At 53.7% G+C, this 23122-nt stretch overlaps 2 protein-coding genes across 4 annotated transcripts in view; both read right to left on the reverse strand.

The window, feature by feature from the left end:
- DLG1 (discs large MAGUK scaffold protein 1) overlaps positions 1-20185 on the reverse strand; it is a 126118-nt gene extending 105933 nt beyond the window's left edge. Inside the window, exon 1 of the mRNA XM_082224035.1 lies at positions 20182-20185. The gene's annotated coding sequence lies outside the window, so the exon portion shown is untranslated. The remainder of the gene's footprint in view (positions 1-20181) is intronic.
- BDH1 (3-hydroxybutyrate dehydrogenase 1) lies at positions 14564-22198 on the reverse strand. 3 transcript variants are annotated; one of them, XM_082224575.1, is made up of 7 exons: positions 22049-22198; positions 20725-20853; positions 17976-18048; positions 17146-17256; positions 16096-16237; positions 15578-15730; positions 14564-15222 (listed from the first exon to the last, which is right to left on the reverse strand). In XM_082224575.1, the coding sequence occupies exons 2-7, from the start codon at positions 20817-20819 to the stop codon at positions 14753-14755; spliced, it is 1044 nt and encodes a 347-aa protein (XP_082080701.1). In that variant the 5' UTR covers positions 20820-20853; positions 22049-22198; the 3' UTR covers positions 14564-14752. The 3 variants fall into 3 exon arrangements, with proteins under 3 accessions (XP_082080701.1, XP_082080702.1, XP_082080703.1); XM_082224576.1 differs by having other exon boundaries at positions 20725-20875; positions 22087-22197; XM_082224577.1 differs by lacking the exon at positions 22049-22198 and adding an exon at positions 21082-21324.
- Between the last annotated feature and the right edge of the window lie 924 nt (positions 22199-23122).

Raw genomic sequence — 23122 nt, forward strand, 5'->3', positions numbered from 1 at the left:
TAAATTTATCTAATTCTAAACATTGGACTACATAATAGCCTGACCTATTAAAAGCATAAAATGTATGAGAATCCTTCACTGGGGTGTAAGGAATAAGACATTAAACATAAAAACAATTACACACAAAATAGCCCCCCCACAAATAACACACTGTCAGACACATTTCAACATTCCTACGTAATAACACGTAATACAAACAAACTAATTAAGTATCAGTTGCATATCTTGACACAATTGTGATCTTTTACGCATGTATCTTTTGAATCCTGGAGCACAGAGGCTTGAGGTTCAAGTGAAAAGATGTCCTTGTAAGTCAACTCCACCCCCCTTTGTCAGGCCCACTCCCCAAGCAGTCTCTGTTGTCTGTTGTTGCTGGTCTTGCGATGGCGAAGTACTGAGTTGAGGGGTTGTTGCTGCTTTTCATCATTGCACATCTGTAGAAGTGATATCCTGTAAGGGGGCAGGGTTTTGGGGTGACTTAAAAACACAGTTAGACAAGGAAAGGGCAAAAGGTAAAAGGGATGTCCTCCAGTTTCCATGGGAAGCTGCAAATAATAACAATCTTAGTGGATTAAACATTTTATTCATTATCATTATTGGACTATTTTGATTGTTGTTAGCCGCCCTGAGCCCAGCTTCGGCTGGGGAGGGCAGGATAGAAATAAAATTTACTATTTAGTATTATTTATTATCACATTTCCATATAATTACTGTTATTATCTGCTAAGTTTGTTTGCTTTCCTTCACTTAGTTTTTGTTGTTGTTGTTCTTTTCATATTATAAAATAAAAATTACTCCACATGTATAGAAAGAGAACTGAAAAAATACAAAGGTTAAAAAAATACAAAAGAAAGTAAAAAATTAGATTACCAGTCAGATGAAAACAAACTTGACACAAAGACATCAGATTTAGAAAAGAATTATTATTAAATATATTATCAAAACCACACAGATTACTACTAGACTGGGGGGGGGAGGGAAAACCATGGGGGGAAAACTTTAAATTCACCATGTGCTATCTGATAAAAGAACTTCATGAAACTGACTTTCAACATGTGATGAACATGTCCCCAAAGTAGAACACACACACACAAAATGACCTATGAGGAACCAAAAATAAATAAATGCTAAGACACACAATTAATACGAAACTTGAAGTAACCTGAAGTAATCTGTTTTGGCATTCTAACATCCCAAATGACGTGACAACATCAGCTGTAATGTTAATAGCGGAATACTGGGAAATGAGTTAATACCAAGAAAAATGAATGGCAATTTAAAGTTGTGTGGGTACCTTGCACTAGCCAAAATGACAGAATTAATAAGAAATGCTCAGGCCGAAGGTAAACAAGTACCATTCCACAAACAATGTTTGGTTGTGCTTCGATTAACTTCATAGACATCATGGAGAAACGGATTAAATAAATGAAACAGATTATTTGTAACTTAAAAGAGTGTCAAAGCCACAAAGAGATGAAAGTCACTAATATAGCAGGGATTCAGACTTGTTTCACAGAACAGAAAGAAAGTTGCTGTGGGAGGAAAAGGGACAAACACTTTGTTATCAGGGTTCACATATCCTGTTAAAAGGGAAAATTATTTCATGTGAGAAGCCTGTCAGGAAATGCTGTTCCTAAAATTCCCAATCAGGGGGGAATGCTTTGATATTTACCTGTGAAAAGAATTTTGCATGTTAAGATTTGGAACCTGGAAAGCTCTTGACTTTTGATGGGCTAGTTTTTTTTTTGTTGTTTTTTTTTTGTAGCCTTTTGTCTTAAGTAGCCCCTGGGGCAAAGACAGATTAAGGGTGATTTCCCTCAATGGTTCTGACTTTTCTTTTACATTTGGAAGAAACCTCCTCTCCCTCCTTACAGTCCCCCCCCCCGTCCTCTCTCTCTTCTTTAGCTGATCTAGCCTCTGTGCATATGCAGAGTTCATGTCTCAGCAAACCTTTTGTACTATTGAAAATGTTGCATCCTTTGGCTAAATTAACATTTGAATAAGGGAAGGGAAGGGTATGGAGTAGATTTTGAAAACAGGGTTTGATTTTAAACAAAAAAGAGAAACTCAGCAATTTAAGTATTTACCAAAGCTAGCGATTTCGGCCCAAGCAAACGAGACTGCTTCCTTTATGTACAGGAAAGGGCTAATATCCCTCTGGCCATTCGCGGAACAATCAACCGCTCTCTTATTTATGAGTAAAAATGGCCAGAGAGTTAGAATTCATAGGAATTTTTTTTTTTTTTAAACATTCTCAGTCATTTCGGCCTTACCATTTGCAGACAAATGGATTGGTCAAGGCTAATTCTACTTGATTATCCATTTGTATGTGCTTAAACTTTGAGTAGACTTTTAAGTCTGATTTTTGTAAATAATAGACAAAATGATAAACACTGTAATCACTTAAATGCTTGATATCACCAGTTCTGCTTCAAACATCATGGCTTTCACCTCTCATCACACCTTTTAAAAAACAAAGAGCCAACCTGGGCTGAATTTCAACTCATCAGCCACAAATTGGGAAAGTTGAAAGGGACCTGGGGTCATCTAGTCCAACCCTAAAATACAGGGTTCATAGCAAGATTTGTACTACCAGAAACACACACATACCTATAGAAATTATCTTTAAAGGAAGATTGAAGTTAACATTTTTCCTAAGATAGGGAGAGGATCTTTTATAAAGCAAAGTTAATTCAATTGATATAACCACTCACAAATAATTAAAACAGCCATAGATTTGATTTAAAAGGAAGACAAAAGTGACAATTTTCCTGAACTTGCAGAGGAATAGTAAGCCTAATCTATGCCCCCCCTTGCAGTTTCCTTTAAAGGAAGCTTACTCGGGAGTAAATTTACCTGGCACAGAATAAGAAGGAGAAGGGGGGAAAAACCCTGAAAGAGACAGAATGAAACAAGGGGGGGGCATTTTCTAAGAAAAGAGGCCAGGACGTCTTATAGAGACTACTGATATCAGGAGCCTTACAATAACTCTCACAATAACCAAATCAAAGTTAAAACTGGACTGACATAATTTTATTAGAAGGAACACCATACTTTCATAGGCATATGCTTAATGAAATACATACACTGCATTTTAGCTTGAGAGCAGTTGGCTCAACTAGGCTTTTGCAGCAGAAACATTAGGTTTTACCACTTGGGAGGAAAACTCTCTTTTGGAGCCCCTCTCAAATAACAAATATTTGCACACTTCATTCTCATTTTTTTGTCTTATTTAGGACTGCTAAGGTCCAGCATGGTTTCCTTAGATTTAAATTTTGAAGCAAGCTTGCATTTTAAACCATGCACACTTAAGAAAGGCAGTCTGCCAGAGACAGAAGGAACAGACAACACACATAACGGACAACATGTAAACATACATATTCTCATATATGTATTCACAGACAACACACATAACAGACAACATGTAAACATATATATTCTCATCCTTTAGTTGGTTATTGCAAGGAGATGGGCCACTACCTTTGGCTTCATTAAGTGAAATTAGTAGGAAGGTCCCACATGGTTTTATGAGCCTCCTTGCCTCTTCAAACACACCACCAGGTAATCAGACTGGTAGGGCTCACAACGCTTGGTTGACTGGGTACCCCTTTATAGATGCATGCGTTGCTGTTGTTGCTTTTTTTGCTTTTTTCTTTTTTGGGGGGGTGTCTGGGATAGAGAAGGGGAAAAAGAGGGGTTGATTAGGATTGGTATGTCTAGGGGTTTGGTATGCTTAGTACAGGGACGTATAGTAAAGAGGAGAAGGGGCTTCTAGTTGCCTGGCAACTTCCTTAGTGGGTTTTAGAGAGCTCTAGCTATCCGGTTCCTTGCGTTCCATTTCCTATTTCCTTATTTCCTTATTTCCTGTAACCTGGGGTCTCTTTCCACTCTGCCAGTCCTGCCCAATTCCTCATGGGCTATCCCTCCTGGCAACCTCCTACCTATCGTCACATCTCAGGAAAAGAGGCCCTACTGGACGCCCGCGCCATGCAGTGCCAGATCGGGTGGTCCCTGGATAGAATTTCGGGTCGAAAATCCCCCTTGCTTTCGGAAGCGAGCTTACAGTACACGTGGTATGTAGCTCGACCGGTGCGGCTGGGATTGGGATAGAAAGCAAGACCACTTCCTGCCCCCTAGAAAGGACGCTCGGGAAGATCGGAAAGAGAGCTCCAACCCCTTGCTTTCAACTGGGATGTCCGTTGCAGAGAGTCGGCTATCTTTCAAGTCGGGTCTCTCCGTCTTACTTTCGGGCTCCCAATTGGTGCGGCTGGCTGGAGATTTTAAGGAAAAGGGATAGAGCTCAGAACCCCCCTTTCGGGTTGAGCAGCGGTCCCCGGTCTCTCTCACTAACCGGACCAAGAGAAAGGCAAGAAGGAGCGATAGAGAGGAGGGCAGAGAATTCAGTTGCCAGGAGACTTCCACCCCCTTCCCACCAGTGCACTGGATTTTCCTTTTTCCTTATACTCACGCGTCTTCTATGATGATCCCGGGATCGATGAATAAGCCGGCTGGATCCCTCTTTTGCTCCCCGGCTGAACTCCTAGGGCTTTCGATTACCGCCCAGAAGATGGCTGGGGGTCCAAAAGGATCTTCCCAGGCAAAATGGCCCGGAGCCGGCTGAAGATTTCGGGGCCCCCAGTCAGCAGCTTGGGAGAACCACAAGCCCCGCGTTGGGCAGCCAACTGTTACGGCTAAAATCTGGGTGCGGGGTTACTCTGCCACCCAGCTCATCGGACTAAGTCCGTGGGTCCCTGCGGAAGAAAATGAGCTCAGCCGGACGCAGGAGCAAACTGCAGAAGATCCAAGTTTATTGCGCAACAGGTTCAAGGCGAGATTGAACAGTGAGAAAGGGGTGACATGAACTTTTGAGTTTTCCCTCCATGTCCCAGAATACAGTGCATGAAACGTCACGAATACATTATGGGAAGGTTGGGTTTCACAAGTTACATCATGAATATACTTTACACGTCATGAATACATTATGAAAAGGTGGGATTACATTAATTAGCATTTTCGGATGAGGGAGGGGGGATATGCGGAGCGGGAAATATACATAGATACACATTTATTGAGTACTGGTGGTGGCAAGACAATGGGCCAGGAATATACATCGTCTGTCACCTAGTATTGCCCGAAGGAAGGATTTGCAAAACTATCTGACAGGATTAAGAAGTTCCTGCGTACGTGACCTGCCGCTTTGGGGATTATGGAAGTAGGGACAGCATCATGGAGTCCAAGGGGAACTGAGTTGAATGGCACCGAGAACGAGCAGATCAGAACCACGGCTGATTTTATATCAATTTTTGAAGATTTCAGTGATTTCTAAGCCACTCTGTACTAGAGAGCAAAAGCAGAAACAGAGTGGATACATTGTGACAGGATTTTGACAGTATTACTTGAGAGATTATGGAGGACAGGGGAGGGGTGATGGAGTCCTAGAGAAATTGAGCAAATATATTGTAGTGAAGAAGACATTGCCCCCCCCCCCCGTTCCGTATCAGCCTGATAGATGCCAGTCTGGACAGCTCAGCTGGTTAGAGCACGGTGCTGATCATGCCGAGTTTGCAGGTTCAGTCCCCGAATGGGACAGCTGCAGATTCCTGCCTTGCAGGGGGTTAGACTAGATGGTTTCCAGGGTCCCTTCCACCTTTACAATTCTATGATTTTATGATCACACTAGGCAGAAGATGATGGCCGGAAATGAGATACTGGAAGCCGGATGTAGATTGCTAGGTAGGATTCTGAAAGTCAGACACTCTATGGCAGCTTTCTGGCAGCTGGTTCCACGCCCAGGGCCGCCCAGCCAGGCTCCCCGTTGTGGTCTCGGTGAGTGGGAGAGAGAGTGGTCTCGGGAGGAAGGCTTGGATCTGATAGGCACTAGGGAACATGCTGGGACAAGCCCAGTTTGAACAAAAGGGTTGGGCTCTGCTTGAAGAAGGATGGAACCGGATTGTTAGTATTTACAATAAAACAGGTGGCAGAGCAGCTTTTAAACTGACTGGGGGGAAAGCTGAAAAGAGCTGAGGAGGTTCAAATGAATCTCCTCCCAGGGGTGAAGATGATAACAGGGATGACAATTCATATGGAGGCTGAGAGGAACTAGGCATTATGAGTGCAAGGGCACAAGAAAGCAATTCAGAGAGGCCAAAGCACCGCACATAGTGTGCAAGTGTTATGCATCAGTGCTGGAAGCCTCCGAGCCACGATGGGCAAACCAGAGTGTTTGGTCTTACAGGACGGACAGCACTGATCTAGAGAGCATAACAGAAACCTGGTGGAATGGAGAGACCAGAGGGACATGCTTATCTGGATATTCTTCGTCTTCTCTTTGGTGATCACTCCTAGCCAAGTCAGTTTGTCTTCCATGAACACAGTCTTAACAGTAAGTGACTGTGGAAGCCAATTCTGGATCCACACATCCTTCCACAGTGGGGACATAGGTTTTCATGCAGGAGTTGATCATGGTGAGGGTTTGCCAAGCGTGCCTTCCTCTTAGCTCGTTTCTCCCTTTCGTCTGAAGTTCGTGCTTCTTCAAAGTCCACAACACTTTTGTTAAAGGCTGTTCTCCAATTGGAGCGCTCACAGGCCAGTGTTTCCCAGTTATCAGTATCAGTGCTTATACTACATTTTGAAAGATTTGCCTTGAGAGCATCTTCAAACCTCTTTTGTTGTTTAAACCTCTTTAAACCTCTTTTTGTTGTTGTATTACACTTTCCATTCTTGAGTTGGGAATAGTTGCTTTAGAAGACGATAATCAGGCGTCCGAACAACATGACCAGTCCAACGAAGTTGATGTTGAAGAATCATTGCTTTGACACTGGTGATCTTTGCTTCTTCCAGTACACTGGCATTAGTTCACCCGTCTTCCCAAATGATGTGTAAAAATTTTCAGAGACACCGTTGATGGAATATTTCTAGGAGTTGGAGATGGTGTTTATAAGTGGTCCATGTTTCACAAGTGTACAGTAAAGTTGGTAGTATGATAGCTTTGTAAACAAGCATTTTGGTTTCTCTGCGAATGTACCTTTATCTGGTTATGAACTCTATAGGAAGGACAGAAAAGGACATACCAGAGATGGTGTCACTCTGTATGTCAAAGAAGGCATCACGTCGAACAAAGAAGAAATCCCCCCAAGGGCAGGGTCATTGTGGGTGACAATACTGGCCCCCAATAGTAGTTTGGTACTGGGATGCGCTTTTATCTGCCTGGTCAAAATGCTCAAGGAGATCTTGAGATGAAGAAGAAAATCAAGGAAGCATCTAACAGGAGAGACCGTGTAGTAATGGGCAACTTCAACTCACATAGAATGGCCACATGTGTGCTCCCATCATGACAGAGGTAGGATTTCCAGATAGCCTAAATGACTGTAGCTCAGACAAGTTGATGTTGGAATTGACCAGAGGGGAGGTGACCCTGGACCTGGGGGCCCCAGGACCTGGGGCAGATTGTATCTATCCAAGAGTCCTCAAAGAACTCAAATGTGAGGATTGGAAAATAGCCAATGTCACACCAATAATTACAGGGGGCACGCTAACAATTTTAATTTTTATATTTAAATTCTTGTTATTGCATATTGTCCCTTGTACTTCTGATATTTTTTATGATTTGTGATATTGTGTGTGTTGAAGCTGGTCTGTGACCGTATTAATAAATTAAGTTAAATGTCACACCAATTTTTAAAAATGGATCCAGGGGGAATCCTGGAAATTACAGGCTGCTTAGCTTACCGTAAGTCTGTCCCTGGAAAACTGGTGGAAAGTGCTGTTAACAATAAAATAACCCAACATGTAGAAAGAAACCACTTCACTCTTGAAAGAAACCACAGCACTCTTGAGAGTGTCAACAAGCAGATAATTCTGATCCAGTTGATCAGCTTCAATTAAATAACTAACTAAATAAATTGGTGTTGCTGACACTCTCCTTGCAGGTCTGCTTAACCCTTCATCCCCCGGGGCTGTCTCCAACTTGAGGAGCTGGGCCAAATGGACCACTGCTTTGATCCAGCAACTTCTTCTGTTGTCCTTGGGTTTGGGTGACCTCTGGCCTCTGTAGGGTGGTGGGTTCATTAAGGTGGTCTGATCCCAGGAAAATTATGGGTCCAGGTGGCTTCCTGGTAGCTTAAGGGATCTTGGCCAGCTGCCCTGTAGAAATCCTAGCTGAATCCCTGAAAGCGGAGCTATTTTAGGCAGTTGTCAGGAGACCTCTGGGGTGTCCTCTCCTGACTGGAGCCGGGGGGGGGGGTTGTGAGATCTGTATTGGCAGAGAATGTGCGCCAGTCACATCCTTGCTGGGGAAAGAGACCCCGGGTGACCCTGCTAGGAGGCATGGCCTGCTGACCTCTTGACTGGCGTCTTGCGCTGCACATGAGAGCTGCCAACACAGGAAAGTCCATCAGCCAGCCGGTTAGCCACTGGAGCCTCTTACTTCTGTCCTGGAGATTTTCTGCTTGCTTCTGACCTAATTTAATGAGTTTCATGGGAAACGAGGAGGTCCCAACCGAAGAAGAATGGCAACTTTAGTTGACAGAATATGCACAACTTGCAGACTTAACACGTAGAATAAGAGAACAAGAAGAATATATGTTTAAAGACGATTGGAAAACGTTTATTGAATATATGTAAAATAATTGTGCACAGCTAAAAACGCTGGCAGCATTAAGATCAATTCAACAGTGTAAAGACGTTTTGATGGATGCAATAATGGAAAACCGATTGGCATAGTTTTAGTAAAATATGCAGGGATGTAAGATATGTAAAAAGAACCATGGAAAGAGAAGAAGGGAAGTCATTGATATCTTAATGTGTATTTGAAATTGTAAAACAGAAAATTTAATAAAAATGATTTATTATAATAATAATAATTTCCTAGTCTCCTAGTTTACTGAAGAGCCTCGATCCGGGATGCTCCAGAGAGCCAGCAATGAGCTGGCCTGGGCAGTGGCTGCTTCCCTTCCTTCTGCCCTCCTCTTCCTTCTGCAAATGGGCGGAGCAGGGAGGCACTGGCAAAATGGCCTTTTGGAGGTGTCTCAGAAGCCTCTCCATGCCCACCCAAAGGTCCTGCTGCACCACGCATGCCACTTTCCTGACGACTTGCTCAAGCATGGCAGCTCCCGCTCTGGCAGGCGCACCCAGCCTTGGCTGAGAAGGGGAAATGTCCTCTTCCAGGACCTCCCCGTTTCTAGGTGAGCCAGCATTGAGGCAAAGGGCTCTCCCAGAGGTCTGCTTCCTTCCCTGCAGACCTTGACAGGGCATCTCACCTCTTGACAGCAGCATCTCACCCCTGCTGGTCTCTGCCAGACCACCTTCGTCTGCTGCCCTGACTCTGTGTCCATGTGGGCAGGGAGCAGCATACAACATCACTGAGATCCAGTGCAGATTCCCTCCTGGGCTGCGCCTCCTCCTTTCCTCCGGGGCTGAGGGGGCTCGAGGCAGTCATCCCCCCCCCGCCTGTGCCCCTTTCAGTGGGGCTCCTAAGCAAGACTTTCCCCTCCAAGTGGAACAGGGTTTGGGGCTGCATTTGCATTACTCGCCTTGCGGTGAAAGTAATGCTGCTGATTTATTTATTTCATAGAAGTTTGTTTAAAAATGACTGTATTTTCTCCTCAGAGGTTTGAATGCATTTTGTTTGTTTTCACTTTGAAAGTTTGCTTCAGTTGAAAAGCAGGTAGCTAGCCTGGCCTGGCGTGATGGCCTGAGCCATGCCAGGGAGGGGGGAGCATGAGGGCTGTGCCCGACAGCGGAGCAGGTGCCGCCTCCCAGCTGGGCACAGCTCGCTTTCCGCACAAAGCCCAATTCAGCCACTTTGGGAGGGCCAGAGTCCCATGGTGGTGCCAGCCTGCGCCAAGCAGGGAGAAAGGATGCCTTGGTACGGGACGCCTCTCTTGCAGACGCCCCGCCTGCCCCCCCCCAGGAGCGCAGAAGGGAGCCAGCCTGGTATCTTGTGCACAGACAGACCCTGCCCCCCCTGCCCCACACCACCACCCACGGAGAGTTTCCAGGAGGAGCGCCAGCAGGGGCAGGGTCTGCCCCAGCCCCATGCCCCTGGGTCTTCATCATGCCCCCTGGAGCACAAAGGCAGTTCACCCCAGATGGGCCACTTGCTCAGATCTGGGCATGAACACAACACAGAGGCCGCGTGTGCATGAGGGAGGGAGGGAGGGAGGGTGCATGGGGGGGGGAGTGCAGGACTCAATTGCGTGCCAGTGCAGGAGGCAGAGCAGCAGTGGAGGTGGCACAGACGGGCACTGGTGGGCATCTCCGTCTTCTCCTGGCCACAGGTGGTGGGCAGCCCTTGGGATGTGAGGAAAGCCCTGCAGCTGGATCAGGCCAGGGTGTGTGTGGGGGAGCCCTCTAGTTTCTCCCTCCCCACCCAGCAGAGAGAAACTTGTCTCCCCAGGAGCTGGTGGGGCTGCTTTCTGCAGCATCCTGAATGCCTTTTGCTGCTGAGGCCACAAGAACCGTATCTGGAGGAGGGTGGAGGCCTGGAGAAGGCCTCTCTCTCCTCCTCCTCCTCCTCCTCCTTTCTGTGCCAGCGTTTGCCCAGGCCAGACTCCTGGCTCTGCTGGGCTCCTCTCAGCCATGGATCCCGAAGGAGGAGGACGACGACAATCAGGGTCTTGTCCTCTCCTGCTGCCCTGTGCCAGGCACAGCCTGTAGCTAAGCAGAGTCCAGAATGAGCGAGGGCTGCAGCTCAATGGCAGAGTATAGAATCGTAGAGTTGGGACCCCAAGGGTCATCTAGTCCAACCCCGTCATTCCGGAATCTCAGCTAAAGCATCCATGACAGGTGGCAGCACCACCTCTGCTTAAAAACTTCCAAGGAAGGCATCTGCCTCCCCTGCTCAAGGCCCCAATCCTGTTTGCTGCCAGTCAGCGCAGAGGCCGGCCCTGGCTGGCACTTTGAGACCTGAGACCTGCACTGCACTCAAAGGGTCGTTTGGGGATCCCTCTGTGCTTTTGTCTGCCGTTCTGTTCGCTGACCAGATCCAGGTGCTCTTGGAGCAGACTGGTTCTTTAGATCCCTATATGATGACCTCTGTTGAGAGAGACGGGCAATGTTGGTCTTCCTCTCGCAGGTTTCGATATCACCCCAGACTCCTCCCGGAGAGGCTGGCTGAGTTGGGGCAAGTGGTGGGGCTCTGCAGTGGTTCCAGTCCTCCTTGGATGGTTGTCTTCAGGAGCCCCAAGGAGCCTTTCCTGGGGGGTCCCTCAGGCTCCACTCCACCCACCATGAAGCCACTGAGCGGAGTCATCCGGAGATTTGCAGTGGGTTGGCAGCAATATGCTGGTGATGCCCAGCTCTTTTTCTCCTTTATATCCACAGGCCAAGCAGGAGATGTGCCAGAACGCTGTCTTTCCTCAGCAATAGACTGGATGAGAGCCCACCAAGGGAAGCTCAATCCAGAGACAAGGCTCAGGACCTCAGTGCCTTCAGAGCCGCCTCTCCCCATGCAAAGCGCCCTGGACTCTGCCCTGGTCACCTGACCCTTCTCCCGTCTTTCTCTCTGTTCCCCCTCCTTGAGAGGTTTGGAGGGTGACAACACCAGAACGGACATTTTCTGTGGCGCCTCCCAGTTGTGGAGTCACCCCAGGAGAGAAGCTCACCTGGCACCGTCCTTATATGGTCTTTATGTGCCAGGCAAAAACATTTATCTTTACTCAAGCCTCTGGCCATTAAATTATGGCCTTTTAAAAGTGAAGAGACTATTATGAATTTTTTCTAGATTCAGGTAGGCGGCCGTGTTGGTCTGATGCAGTAGAAATATATTTAAAAAAATGTCTAGTAGCACCTTAGAGACCAACTAAGTTTGTTCTTGGTATGAGCTTTGATGCATACTTCTTCAGATACACAATTTTTTCTCTGTTTTTTTTCTTCATTCTTATTCTTATGCTATATAAATTATGTTTTTGTGTTGTACACTGCTCTGGGATTTTTGGATAAAGAGCAGTATATAAACGAAATACATAATAAACAAATAATAAATACTATAGGTGCCCAGTGGTTGCTGCCGCTCTCCGAAGCCAGGCTGAGATTCCCGTAAGGCTGGTCTTGGGGAGCAGAGGGGGCTCCTCTGAGGCTGCTATCTGGACTGAGGCTCAGGGCAAGGCTTCTCTGCCGGCCAGTCCTGGCTGCTGAAATAGTTCTGGCCTCCTGGTGATGGGAGGCTGATCTGGCAAAGTTGCCCTGTTTTGCGTTTAGCTTTTCTCACTGATTTGGACAGGAATTGCAGGTTGTTGGGTGGCACAAAGCAGCTGTTTCCTGCGCATCCCTTTTCCCCACCAGGAAATTTTCCAAGAGCATTTTCCTGGCAAGCCACCCAGTGAAGGCAGACAAGGCCTGCCCTTCGTGAAACAGGAGGCGCTGCCCTTCCACCTCGGCCTCTAGGGCTGCTAGCACCTCCTTGCCTTGCCCCCCCCCCGGGCCATTTCCCCCCTAAAAAGCTGCCCTTGGCCTGCGATGAAGGGGCAGTTTCTCTCCTGGGCTCCTCTTGGCCCAGCTCTGGCAGGCAGCCCCTGACCCAGCCAGGAGGATGGAGGCCTTTGGCACCTGGCACAGCAGGCAAATGCCACAGAACGAAGACCCTCGAGGGTCACTATGCCCAGGGGAATGCTGGGAAAATGGGGGGGGAGCAGCTGCAGGCCAGCCCTGCGCTTCGCTTCCCAGTGCCTGGCTCAGCCCTGCCAGGCCTCACAAGAAAGCACTTTTTTGAAAGGGGGTCCCTATCTCTGCTTCATATGTTGGGGGGGGGGCTTCCACCCAGGAAGGAGAAGCCCCCTCCTGTGGCCTAAAGGACCCCCCCCCCAAGCACTGACCCTACTCTCCCCCCAACCCGCCAGACAGGCTCCCCACAATGCCCGGTGGCAGCTCTGGCGAGGCATGGCCAAGAGACCCCCCCCCCGTGGCCCCCGTTGCAGAAGAGACTGGCTGCCTAACATGGGGGGGGGGCTCAGCCCCAGCCAGATGTTTCAACAGGCAGCACAGAGGGTGGTGATATAATAGCACAATGCGAAGTCACAGAAAAATATATCACCACGGACAAGTGCTCCACAATAAGGAGGACAGACAAGCAGACAAATACATAGAATCATAGAGTTGGAAGAGACCCCAAGGGCCATCGAGTCCAACCCCCTGCCAAGCAGGAAACACCATCAGAGCACTCCTGACATATGGTTGTCAAGCCTCTGCTTAAAGACCTCCAAAGTGGGAGACTCCACCACACTCCTTGGAATTTGCTGCCAAGGAGTGTGCCAAGGAGAGTGACGTTGTCCTTTTCTTGACAATCCCCACTTCTCTTTCCCAAGGGAAGAACAGAGAGAGGCTCTTCGTCCTTCTATTTCTTAGCCTTCCTTCAAAGGAAATATTAATACAGGCACAGATTTGCCCTGTTTTCTAAGCGATTGCTTCTTTACTACTACTACTTCATTCTGCAGCTCGATGATTAAGTCCGTCTGTGGGAAGAAACGCTGAGTTTACCGGAACAAAGTTGATGTTACTTCTTTCAAAGACACAAGGGATTGTAAAGAAGACAACGTCTATATTTGCAGGCAAATATAGAGAAACAGAGAGAGGAAGGAAGGAGTCTGGCAGCGTCTTCCTTGTCACTGTTGTTTAATGTTAATCAAGGCAGAGGATATTTGATCACAGACTCCCCCTCCCCCGTTACAGAAGTGCAGGCCCCCCCTGCCCCCCACTTTCATAAACACTTTTCATCAGCTTCCAGTGACAGTTTTGTTCGCCTCTGAAGCATCACAAAAATATCTCCACGTGGCTTTTTTGTACAAAAGTGTGTTCCTAAAACTGCAGTGGAGCAGAGACTCTGCCGTTCTGCCTCGCAGGGCTTGTTCCCTTTCCCAGAGGGCCCCCCCCCCGTCCTCGCTCAGTGGCTGGGGGGGGGGCATGGCTAGCCTGCGGCTCCTTGGTGTGCGCTACCGACAGCGAGAGCCACTTATTGCTGCAGTGCCCTGTGAGCGCAGTTGGCCCTGGGGAGCAAAGGGGGCAGGCATTCCCCCCCCCCCGCCAGCATGCCGGAAAGAGTTTGAACTTCTAAAAAGTCCTCTAAAAAATCCCCTGTCCAGCCCAAGGGACCCTCCTTGCCCTTTAGGAGCATCTGGCTGCCCAAACTGAGGGGCGGGGGCTCCCCCAGAAGCTCCCCCCACCCTGCCTCTGCAGCCCCTGTTCAAAGTACCTGGCTCAGGAGAACATCGCTCGCTTGCTCGCAGGAGTGCATGGGAATGAGCCTGCCTAGTGGGGGGGGGGAGTGTTTGTGTTTCTGGTCCACAGAGTCGCCCCCCAGAAGGAGTGTGCAAAAGGTGGCAAGGCCGGAGGAGGCCCAATGGCTCCTTTGGAGCCCCAGCGCCAGCCCAGAGGGAGGGGCTCTAGGGCTTCTGGGCACTGGGTGGAAGGAGCCAGGGGCACAGGGTCCACCCCCCCGCCTGCCACTCAAGGGGGGGCTCCCAAGGGAGGGCAGCTGTCAATGCAGCAGGGACTCTGGCCAAAGCAGCTGAGATGGGCAGGGGGGAAATGGGTCTATTGGAAATAAATAGCACTGGTTGGAGACACACCATGCAAGGAATAAGGGAGCCTCAAACGCTTAAATTAACAACAGCTTAGCCCTAAAAATACAGTACTTGGACCTCAACTAGACAAGCGACTACGGAGAAATTTGTACAGGGTAACCCTTAGCATTAGTTTCCCTTCCTGGAGGTGGACACGGTGGCGGTGGGGGGCGCAGGGGTCCCCCCTCCCCCCCCGCTCAGTAGATGTAGAGGCGGTCCGAGATGGCGGCCGGCATGTGGGTCATGACCTGCATGCGCAGCCACCAGTAGTAGTCCATGGGGTGGTAGCGGGTGTAGGGGGTGGAGGAGGTCAGGGCGTGGGCGATGCTGTCGATGACGGGCGACGTGTCGGAGGAGCCGCTGTTGCAGTACGACTCCATCTTGGCGATCTGCTCGTCAAAGTACTTGCGCCCGTAGTCGCGGCGCACGATCTCGGGCAGCTCGTCCCACATCTTGTCGGCGATGGCCTGGATCCGCTCGGGACTGTAGAGACTGGTGCCCGCGATGAAGTTGCCCGGCTCCACGATGCACACCTTGACGTCGTGTGGGCGCATCTCGTAGCGCAGGCAGTCGGAGAAGGCCTCCACCCCAAACTTGGTGATGCAGTAGGGGGAGCGCGCCGGGTTGGCCATGCGCCCCATCATGCTGCTGATGTTCACCACGCGGCCTGGCGGGGGAAGCGCATGTGAGGGGGGCGGGGGATGAGGGGAGGGGGACCCTGCGGAGCAGGGGGCAGGGGCCGCCTCGGGGGGGGCCCAACAAGCCCCTCCTCTGGCCACAGGCCCCTTCCCCAAGTGCTTGTGGGGCGGAAGTCCCCGACTCATGGGGGCTGCTGGGCAAAGCTCTCTGACCCAGCCCTCCTCCTCTCCCAAAGACCCACCAACCCCAAGGGCCTCCCCCCAGGATGCTGCAGGGTTCCTGGCACACCCTGCCCAGCAGCCAGCATGCCCAGTGGTTAGGGATGGTGCAGCAGGTCCGGACCCCTGAGCTACAGCTATGGGGAGCCCCACCGTCTCACTCACCTTTGGCCCTGCGGATGAGAGGCAAGAAGGCCTTGGTGGTGCGGATCGTTCCCCACAGGTTCACCTCCGCCACCTCCTTGTAGGTGTCCATGGAGGTGAACTCCACCTCCCCAAAGGTCGAGATCCCAGCATTGTTGACCAGGCCCCACAGCCCTGAGGGGAGAAGACCCACGGAGACGTCAGTCATCGCATAACCCCGTCTGTAATTGCATTTGTGTGCCCCGAGGGGGAGCAATGAACGGGGCTTCAGGCCACAAGCACAGCCAAGCGGGGCTTCCTCGCGACTGCCTCACAAGCCCTCAGGCCAGGAGGGGGCTGGAAGGGCTCCGAGCGTGTTTTCCTGCCTCTGCCAGGCCCAGCCCTGCTGTGGCGCCCCCTGGTGCCTCAGACCTGCACGGCCCCACAAGGTCCCCCCAGAGAAGGAGGCCGAGGAGATGGGGGGCCACATGCGGAGGCTCGGGCGCCAAGGGCTGCCGGACCCCCTTCCTTGGCTGATCTCATGCCAGACCCCCACCTACCCTTTTCTGGCATCTTCAGAGTGGAGGTCATGTAGTCCACGGCCCGGCTAACGTCTTCACTGTCACAGACGTTGAGCTGGACGGTCCTCATCCGGTCACTCTTCATGGCGTCCAGATCCTTGGAGCCGCCCCTTCCCTGCTCCTGAGGAAGAGCGGGGGGGGGACATTTGTTTGCTTACTGATTTCTTTTGACATCCTTTCAACATGCAACAACGTCATACAGCTCCATATTGAAATATCCCACCCTGAACCCAGAAGCTGGTCTTTAGGCAACGTGTGAAGAACAACGGCCAAGTAACACGAGGGAATCTTCTCCCTGGCCGGTTGCATGGAGCGAAGGAGACAAAACAGTTTGTGTTAAGCAAAAAGGTTTGTACAGTGAGAGTAGTTCTCTCTCTTCGTTTTTAGCCATGTGCACAAGGAAACAGTGCCATTCCTTCGCAAAGGAGACTTGGTGCCAATTTTATGGTTTTATTTCACCCAAAGTGCTGTTTGCCAGACTTTCACCAATTTGGCAGAGGAGGCATTTTGTCTTGCCACCAGGGGGCAGGCAAGAGCTGCAGCCGGCTGCCTTGGGCCTCCCAGCGGGGGGGGGGGGGGCTGCCAGAACCAGCAGGTGGGGGCCAGGCACTCAAAAGGCTTTGTGTGTTCCCCCCCCCCCAACTATTTTGGGATCTTGAAAATGGTAAGGATGACTGGGATTCTCCTGCAAGGGAAGAGCATCTCTGGCTGCCATTTGAGAGTGTGGCCAGCAGGGGGAGCCCCACATCCCTCCGGGGCCAGGCAGGGGGGTTTGGAGAGGGGTCTCCAGGGGGAACCAGCTGCCCTTTAACTAACCTTCCCCCAGGCCGCCGGCTGCCCCACACTTGCTCCTGCCCACATCCACAGGCTCCCTCTGTTGGGGTTTTGGAGAGACAAGGACCCTCCAGGGCCCCCTGGGAGAGAGCAGCTGGCAGCCTGGGGGCGCAGCTGGAGGGGGGGGGTCTGCCCAGGAGGGGCTTGGCGGCTTCGGCTTCCCCTCCCTCTTCCCCCCCAGCTCTCCCCCCCTACCTTGAGCAGGCAGCCGGCATAGATGATGAATCCTCGCTCGTGCAGGTGTTTGGCCAGGGCAAAGCCAAAGCCAGAATCGCAGCCAGTGATGAGGACGGGCCTCTCGCCAATCTGGAGCACAAAAAGGGGACGTTGGAGACCCCCCAGGGAGGAGCAGGCCCATCTCCACCCACCTCTCATGAAAAGGGGGTCCCACAACCTCGGGGGGGCACCCAGAACCCTCCAGGTCAGGACTCCAGCTGGCAAACCTTTGGGGTCTTCAGACACCCCCAGAAATGCCAGCAGCCCCATCAAGGAAACAGCGCTGGGGGGAATTTCCCCAGATGAAGCAGGAAGCCCAGGCTGGCTCCACGGAAGGGTTTTCTGATGGTGAGAGCCGTTTGACAGGGGAACCGATTTCCACAAGAGGAGAGCGGTGGACTCTCCTTCCCTGGAGGTCTGTCATGGAGGCTTCAGCTGAGATTCCTGCATTGCGGGGGGGGGGGGACTAGATGACCCTGGGGTCCCTTCCAAGTCTGCAATTCTATGATCTCCGGATGGACAGCTCAGGTTCCTCCGGGGAAACAGCCCAGAAAGATCAGTGTTGCTGCTGGCCACAAGGGGGCACCCCAGGAGGAAGCCCCTCACCCCACAAGAGCCCCCCCCAGAAAAGGCCACTGAGCTGCCTCCCAGGCCCCCCCAGCCCCCCTTCCCTGCTGCCTCCCCACCCCAGCCAGGAAGCTGGAGGAAGACCCCCTAGAAGCCCAGAGCGGCCCAGTATTCCCATCTCTGTGCCCCTCCCTGCATGGGCCTCATCCCCTCTTGTGGCAGTGAATTCCACAGGCTCTCACCTCATCCACCTCCGTTGCGTAGGAACGCCGGCCCTGCAGGCGGGACACCGAGGAACAGATCTCAGGCAGGGGCCTGCAAGGGAGAAGGCAGCAGGCCAGCGGCTGGGTCAGCGGAAGCTCCCATCCGGGAAAACTGATCCCCAACATCATGTCCCTCCCTCCCTCTCTCTTTCTCCAGAGGCTCCAGCCCCTCCTGGCTGTGACCCCCCCAAACCCTCAGGCTCATCTCCCTGCGGAGAGCAGTCCAGCTGGGGAGCCTGGCCGCCTGCCAGGGACGCAGAGCTTTGACGGCTGCCTTGCAGGGGTGGGACTAGATGGCCCTGGGGGGTCCCTTCCAGGATTCCCTAAAAAGGCCTGTCCTCTTGTGGCCCCCATAACCCCCAGGCGTTTTGGAAAGATCTGACCCTCTTGAATTAACCCTTCAACTTGCTTTTCCCCCCTCCCCTCACTGGGGGCAAGTCTCCTCTTCCAGAGCCAAGGGGAGCTGCTGGACTTTCTGGGCACTTCTCCATTTCCCTGCGCCCTGATGGCGGTGCGCCCACTTCTCCCAATGGGGCCCAGCCCCTTTCATTTTGCCCCAGAAGGGGGGGGGGGCACTGCTTCAGACGAAGTGCCAGGCTGCTGCCCAGGAAACTGAGCATTTCTAGCTCTTTCTTGGGGGACGGGGACACAAGAGCCCAGTCCGTGAGAAGTCACCCAGCGCCCCTCCCTCCTCACCTGGGCTTGCTGCTCCCAGGAGGCGTCATGGCAAGAGGCGGTTATTTTCATCGGATGACACCACCCCTCCCCTCCCTCCCCCCCCCCGGCTGGCCAGGGTCAAGGACCTTTTGCTGCGGGTCCCAGTCCCCAAGGGGCTGAGCAGAAGCTCTCTTGTTCTCCCCTGACCACTCTCAGGAGCTGCCAACCCAAGCAGGGCCACACCGCTGGCTCCGGCTGCCCGAGGGATCCAGCATGGCACCGTGCTGAGAGTGTCAGGCTAGGACCTGGGAGGGACCAGCGTTCGAAGCCCCACCAGGCTCACTGAGCCAGTCGCTACGCCTCTCTGCCTAACCTACTTGCAGGGTTGTTGGGGGGGATTAAACAAGGAGGGGGAGAACTATCTGTGCCCCCTTGAGCTCCTGGGAGGAAAGGGTGGCATAGAAACAAAGAAACAAACAAACAAGCCCCCAGTTTCAAGTCAGATGGGAAAGGCTCCCCCCTGCCAGACAGAGGGAAGAGAGAGCTGGGCAGGCGGAAGACGGGACCTCCTGCCCCCTCCATTTCTCTCCCCACCTGCAATCCCCATCTCTCTTCCTCTTCCTCCCTGACTCCAACTGCACTCCTGCCAAGTCCAGGCCGGGCCTGCCAGGCCCCTTGCCCCTTCTGGCTGCTGTTCAGGAGAGGCAGGACCCGCCTTCGCAGCTATTCCCAGCAGGGTAATCTCATTACGATTACGGCCCCTTCAGGCCTGCCTCTGCGTGTGTGTGAATTCAGAGAGGCTGGGCAGCTGCAGAGGCCCTTGTGCCCTCTGGGCAAGGAAGGGCCCCCCCCCAGCATCTCCAGGCCCCAGAGAGCGCTTGTCCTAAGGGGCAGACCCCAAAGCAGGACCCCCCCATCTCTCTGGGCTGGAAGCTCCCCCCCCCCCGAGGGACTGTGGCCGAGGGTCACCCTTTGCCCCCACGTCATCTTGCTGATCCTTCCCAAAGGTCAGCCCAGCGGCCGGAGGGAGGGGAGGGGGCCAGGCGGCAGCCTTGGGGGGCTATGTGTCAGGGGGACTTTGGAAAGAGGAGAGCCCTTCTGGACTCTTCTGAAACTTGTTTGCTCAACTTGGGGCAGTCCAAGGAGGCCACACAGAGGCTCCCAGAGGAGCCAATTCTCCTCTGCCAGAAAGGGGGTGCTGAGCGCTGCCAGAGGTGCCAAATGAAGAGGATAAATCCTGGCACCTCCTTCCCCAAGTCTGCAGGAAACGGGGCTTGCTAGTCAGGGAAGAAGCCATTCTTGGGGAGGTCTCTCAACTGGCTGGTCCTGCCTTCTGGCTGGAAAGAGGCCCCCCCCAAATCCCTGTGCCTTTGAGTCCCTTAAAAATGGACCCTGCACTGACCCACTTCCCCTCAGCGGGGGTCTCTCTCCCCCCCCCACCCCCTTGCCAACTCTGCCAGGTCCTTTTGCCACACCAAGCAGCAGTGCCTTGCCTACCCTCAGAGCAACCTGAGCCCCCCTGGCCTTCCGGGGCCCCAGCTAGTCCAGCAGCCCCTGGCCAGCCAGATGCCCCTGGGAGGCTCCAAGGAAGGAGGGGGGGAGAGGAGGGTGCTCCTAGCAGCGCCTTGGCCCCTGAATGGGGCAGTCAGGAGCGTCTTGCTCCCCTGGGAAATGGACCCCCACCTGAGGATCCAGAGTCCTGGCTAATCTAGGGAGCACTGCCAGGCGGGCAGGTGAGGCAGCTTCTGAGCTCTGCCCTGGCGCCACGCCCTGATCAGGACGTCTCCAGCAGCCTTTCAAGGGATGGGGCCACAGAGGGCTCAGCGACAGCAGAAGGGGAGGCCAGGGGGCAGCTTTCCATTTCCCAATTGCTAAACCCTCAGGGTGGCAGAGCTGCAATGCCTGGAGGAAATTTGGGGATTGGAGGGGGAAGGAAACACAGGTCCCCTAATCAGGCGGCTCTGCTGAAGGGCCCCTGGTGGCCAGAGACAGAGAGGAAGCCCCTCTCCCTGCTACTGAAGGGGCAATTCCCCAGGGACTCCCCTGCAGACCCCCCCCTAAGGCCACTTACCGAAGGCTGGCGGAGACATCCTTCAGGTGGGAGGTCTTGGTGGCCAGCTGGGCGAGGGGCCGGGAGATGCGGGTGGCCGCGAGGATGGTTGCCATGGGTGTCTTCACAGCCGGAGTCTTCCTCTGGGCTCTGCAAGAGAGGGCAGGAGCACCTCACCTTTGTTTGCGCCAAACCTTTATAGCCCCACTGGCCTCTTGGCCATAAAACAGGGTCCAAAAGGAGGGAGCCTCCCCCCCCGCCCCACACATCAAGATAACAGCAGGCTCCTCACGCAACGTCCAGCCCTTCTGCCTAAAAACACAGAAGGCACTCTGTGTGGGCAACATGCTTTTGGGTGGCATCGCAAACCCAGGGCACCTGCTTGGCCACTGCGAGAACAGGGTGCTGGACTCAGCTGGCACTTGGTCTCATCCAGATATGGGGCTCTTCTCCGGTCCAGGACCTGATTTCTCTTTGCGGAAGACAACGTGGTGGTTGGGGCAAGCAACTGCCTTGGGGGGGGGGTCCCTCTCATAGCCGCAGCCCCTCCTACGGGCACCATCCCTGTTCAGGATCTCTGTTGCCCATCTGGTGGCCTGGTCTCTGCGCAGGAGCCCCCTGCCTGCTGTACTAGCCCCCCAAAAGCAAGCCCCCCCACCCCCAGGCATGTCCCAGGAAGGGGTGATGGGGCCTGGGAGGCAGCAGGCCAAGGAGGGGCTCCTCCTCCTCCTCCTCCTGGGAAACGCTGCTCTTGGGGCTGTGTAACTGGGGATTGTTTTATGGCAGGACTCATAAAGCCAAGCAGGAGGAAGCGATGGAGCCTGGCTCTCAGGGAGGGGGCGGGGGCCAGAGGAGGAGAGGGCTAGCCATGGCCACTGGCCAGGATGGAGTGGGAGGAGCCGTGCTTCTGAGTGCCAGCGGAGGAGGGGAGAGCGGCTCTTGCACTCGGATCCTCCTTGAGGCACTGCTCAGCCACCAGGAGATGATGATGCTACACAAGACGGGTCCTTGGACCACAGAGCTCAGCTGGGACCTGGGCGACCGTCCCTCTCGGGGCGAAGAGGAGTGCAAAATGTGAGGGCACAGCTTTCCGTGGCAGCCTTGGGAAGGGCAGCCCCCAGCTGCTTCCCCCTGGGCGACCTTCCCCATGTCCCGCCTCAACTAACCCCCACCTTTGCCACAGGAGGTCTGCCAAGACCCCTGGAGACGGGGGAGGGAAGGGGGAAGGGAGAGAAGGGGAGGTGTGCCCCCCCCGCAGCCGCTTGGGCGCCCGGGGGGGCAATGGATGCCTCCTGACCGCACCTGTCCCTGAGCAAGGCCACCTGCCCTGCCCTCTGCCCTTTACCTGCGTGGGGCTCCATGCTCACAGAGAGGGGAGGGCACGGGGGCTGCCTGCCCCAGACTGGGAGGGCAGGAGCCCTTCAGGAGAGGAGCAGCAGCAGGAGCAGGAAGGAGAGGAGCAGGAGCGTCATTTCCTCCCGTCGGTCAGTTACAAGAGTGACCGGCTGGGGGAGGCCCTGCAGGTGGCAGCGTGTGGGGAGAGCGGGTGCTGGCAGGGAGAAGAAGGGCACAGCCCGGCCCGGCCCCCCAGGACTCTCCACTCACCAGACCGCGAGGGACAAAGCACCTTATGCAAATGCCCTTCTGTGGCATCACAAGAGCACCGGGCCCGGCGGGAGGGGCCCCTCCGAGGAGGCTGCCCGGGCACCGCTGAGAGCAGCCAGCCTGACCCTCTTGCCATCTCTTGTGGCGGTGAATCCCGCAGGCCCTTGGCTTGCCAAGCTGCGCTTTGCAGCATGCGGCTCTTCCTGGCGCAGAACTGCAGTCCGATCCCGGCTGGCAGGCGGGCGGGCCGGCGGAAGATGCCGCGCAGCTGCCCGGAGCCCCGCAAGGTCTTCCCCAGGGTCAAGGGCGGGGGGGGGGCACGGGAAGCTCAACTCCCTCCTCCCAAGCACACGGGGGGGGCACACGCAAGAGACCAGGAGGCAGTGGCGTAGCGTGGGGGGTGCAGGGGGGCCCCGGGCGCACCGGGCGCAACATCTGGGGGTTAGGGGGCGCAAATTACTTGCCTTGCCCCGGGTGCTGACAACCCACGCTACGCCACTGCCAGGAGGGTTGGCCTGGAGGAGCCTTGGGCTTCCCTCCCGCCCTGGAACCAGCGCCCCCCGCCCCGTGCCCAGGCCTCCTCCCCGCGGGGCCGGGGCCGGCTTTCCCCCAGGCGGGCCCCTCGGGAGGGAAGCGGGCGCCTGGTGCGGGGCCTGGAGCCGGCGGGCCTCCCCGGACGCCCCTGCCGCTGGCTCGCCGGAAGGCCGGCCGGGAGGCGGCGGGCGCTGAGAGGCTGAGCCGGGAGGCTCGTCGGGGGAGGGAGGCCCGGCGCCGCCCCCGCCCGGCGGAAAGGCAGGCAGGCGGGCAGGCAGGC

This window comes from Podarcis vaucheri (assembly GCF_965113315.1).
Source record: "Podarcis vaucheri genome assembly, chromosome: 5".
In the NCBI taxonomy this organism is placed as follows: domain Eukaryota; kingdom Metazoa; phylum Chordata; class Lepidosauria; order Squamata; family Lacertidae; genus Podarcis; species Podarcis vaucheri.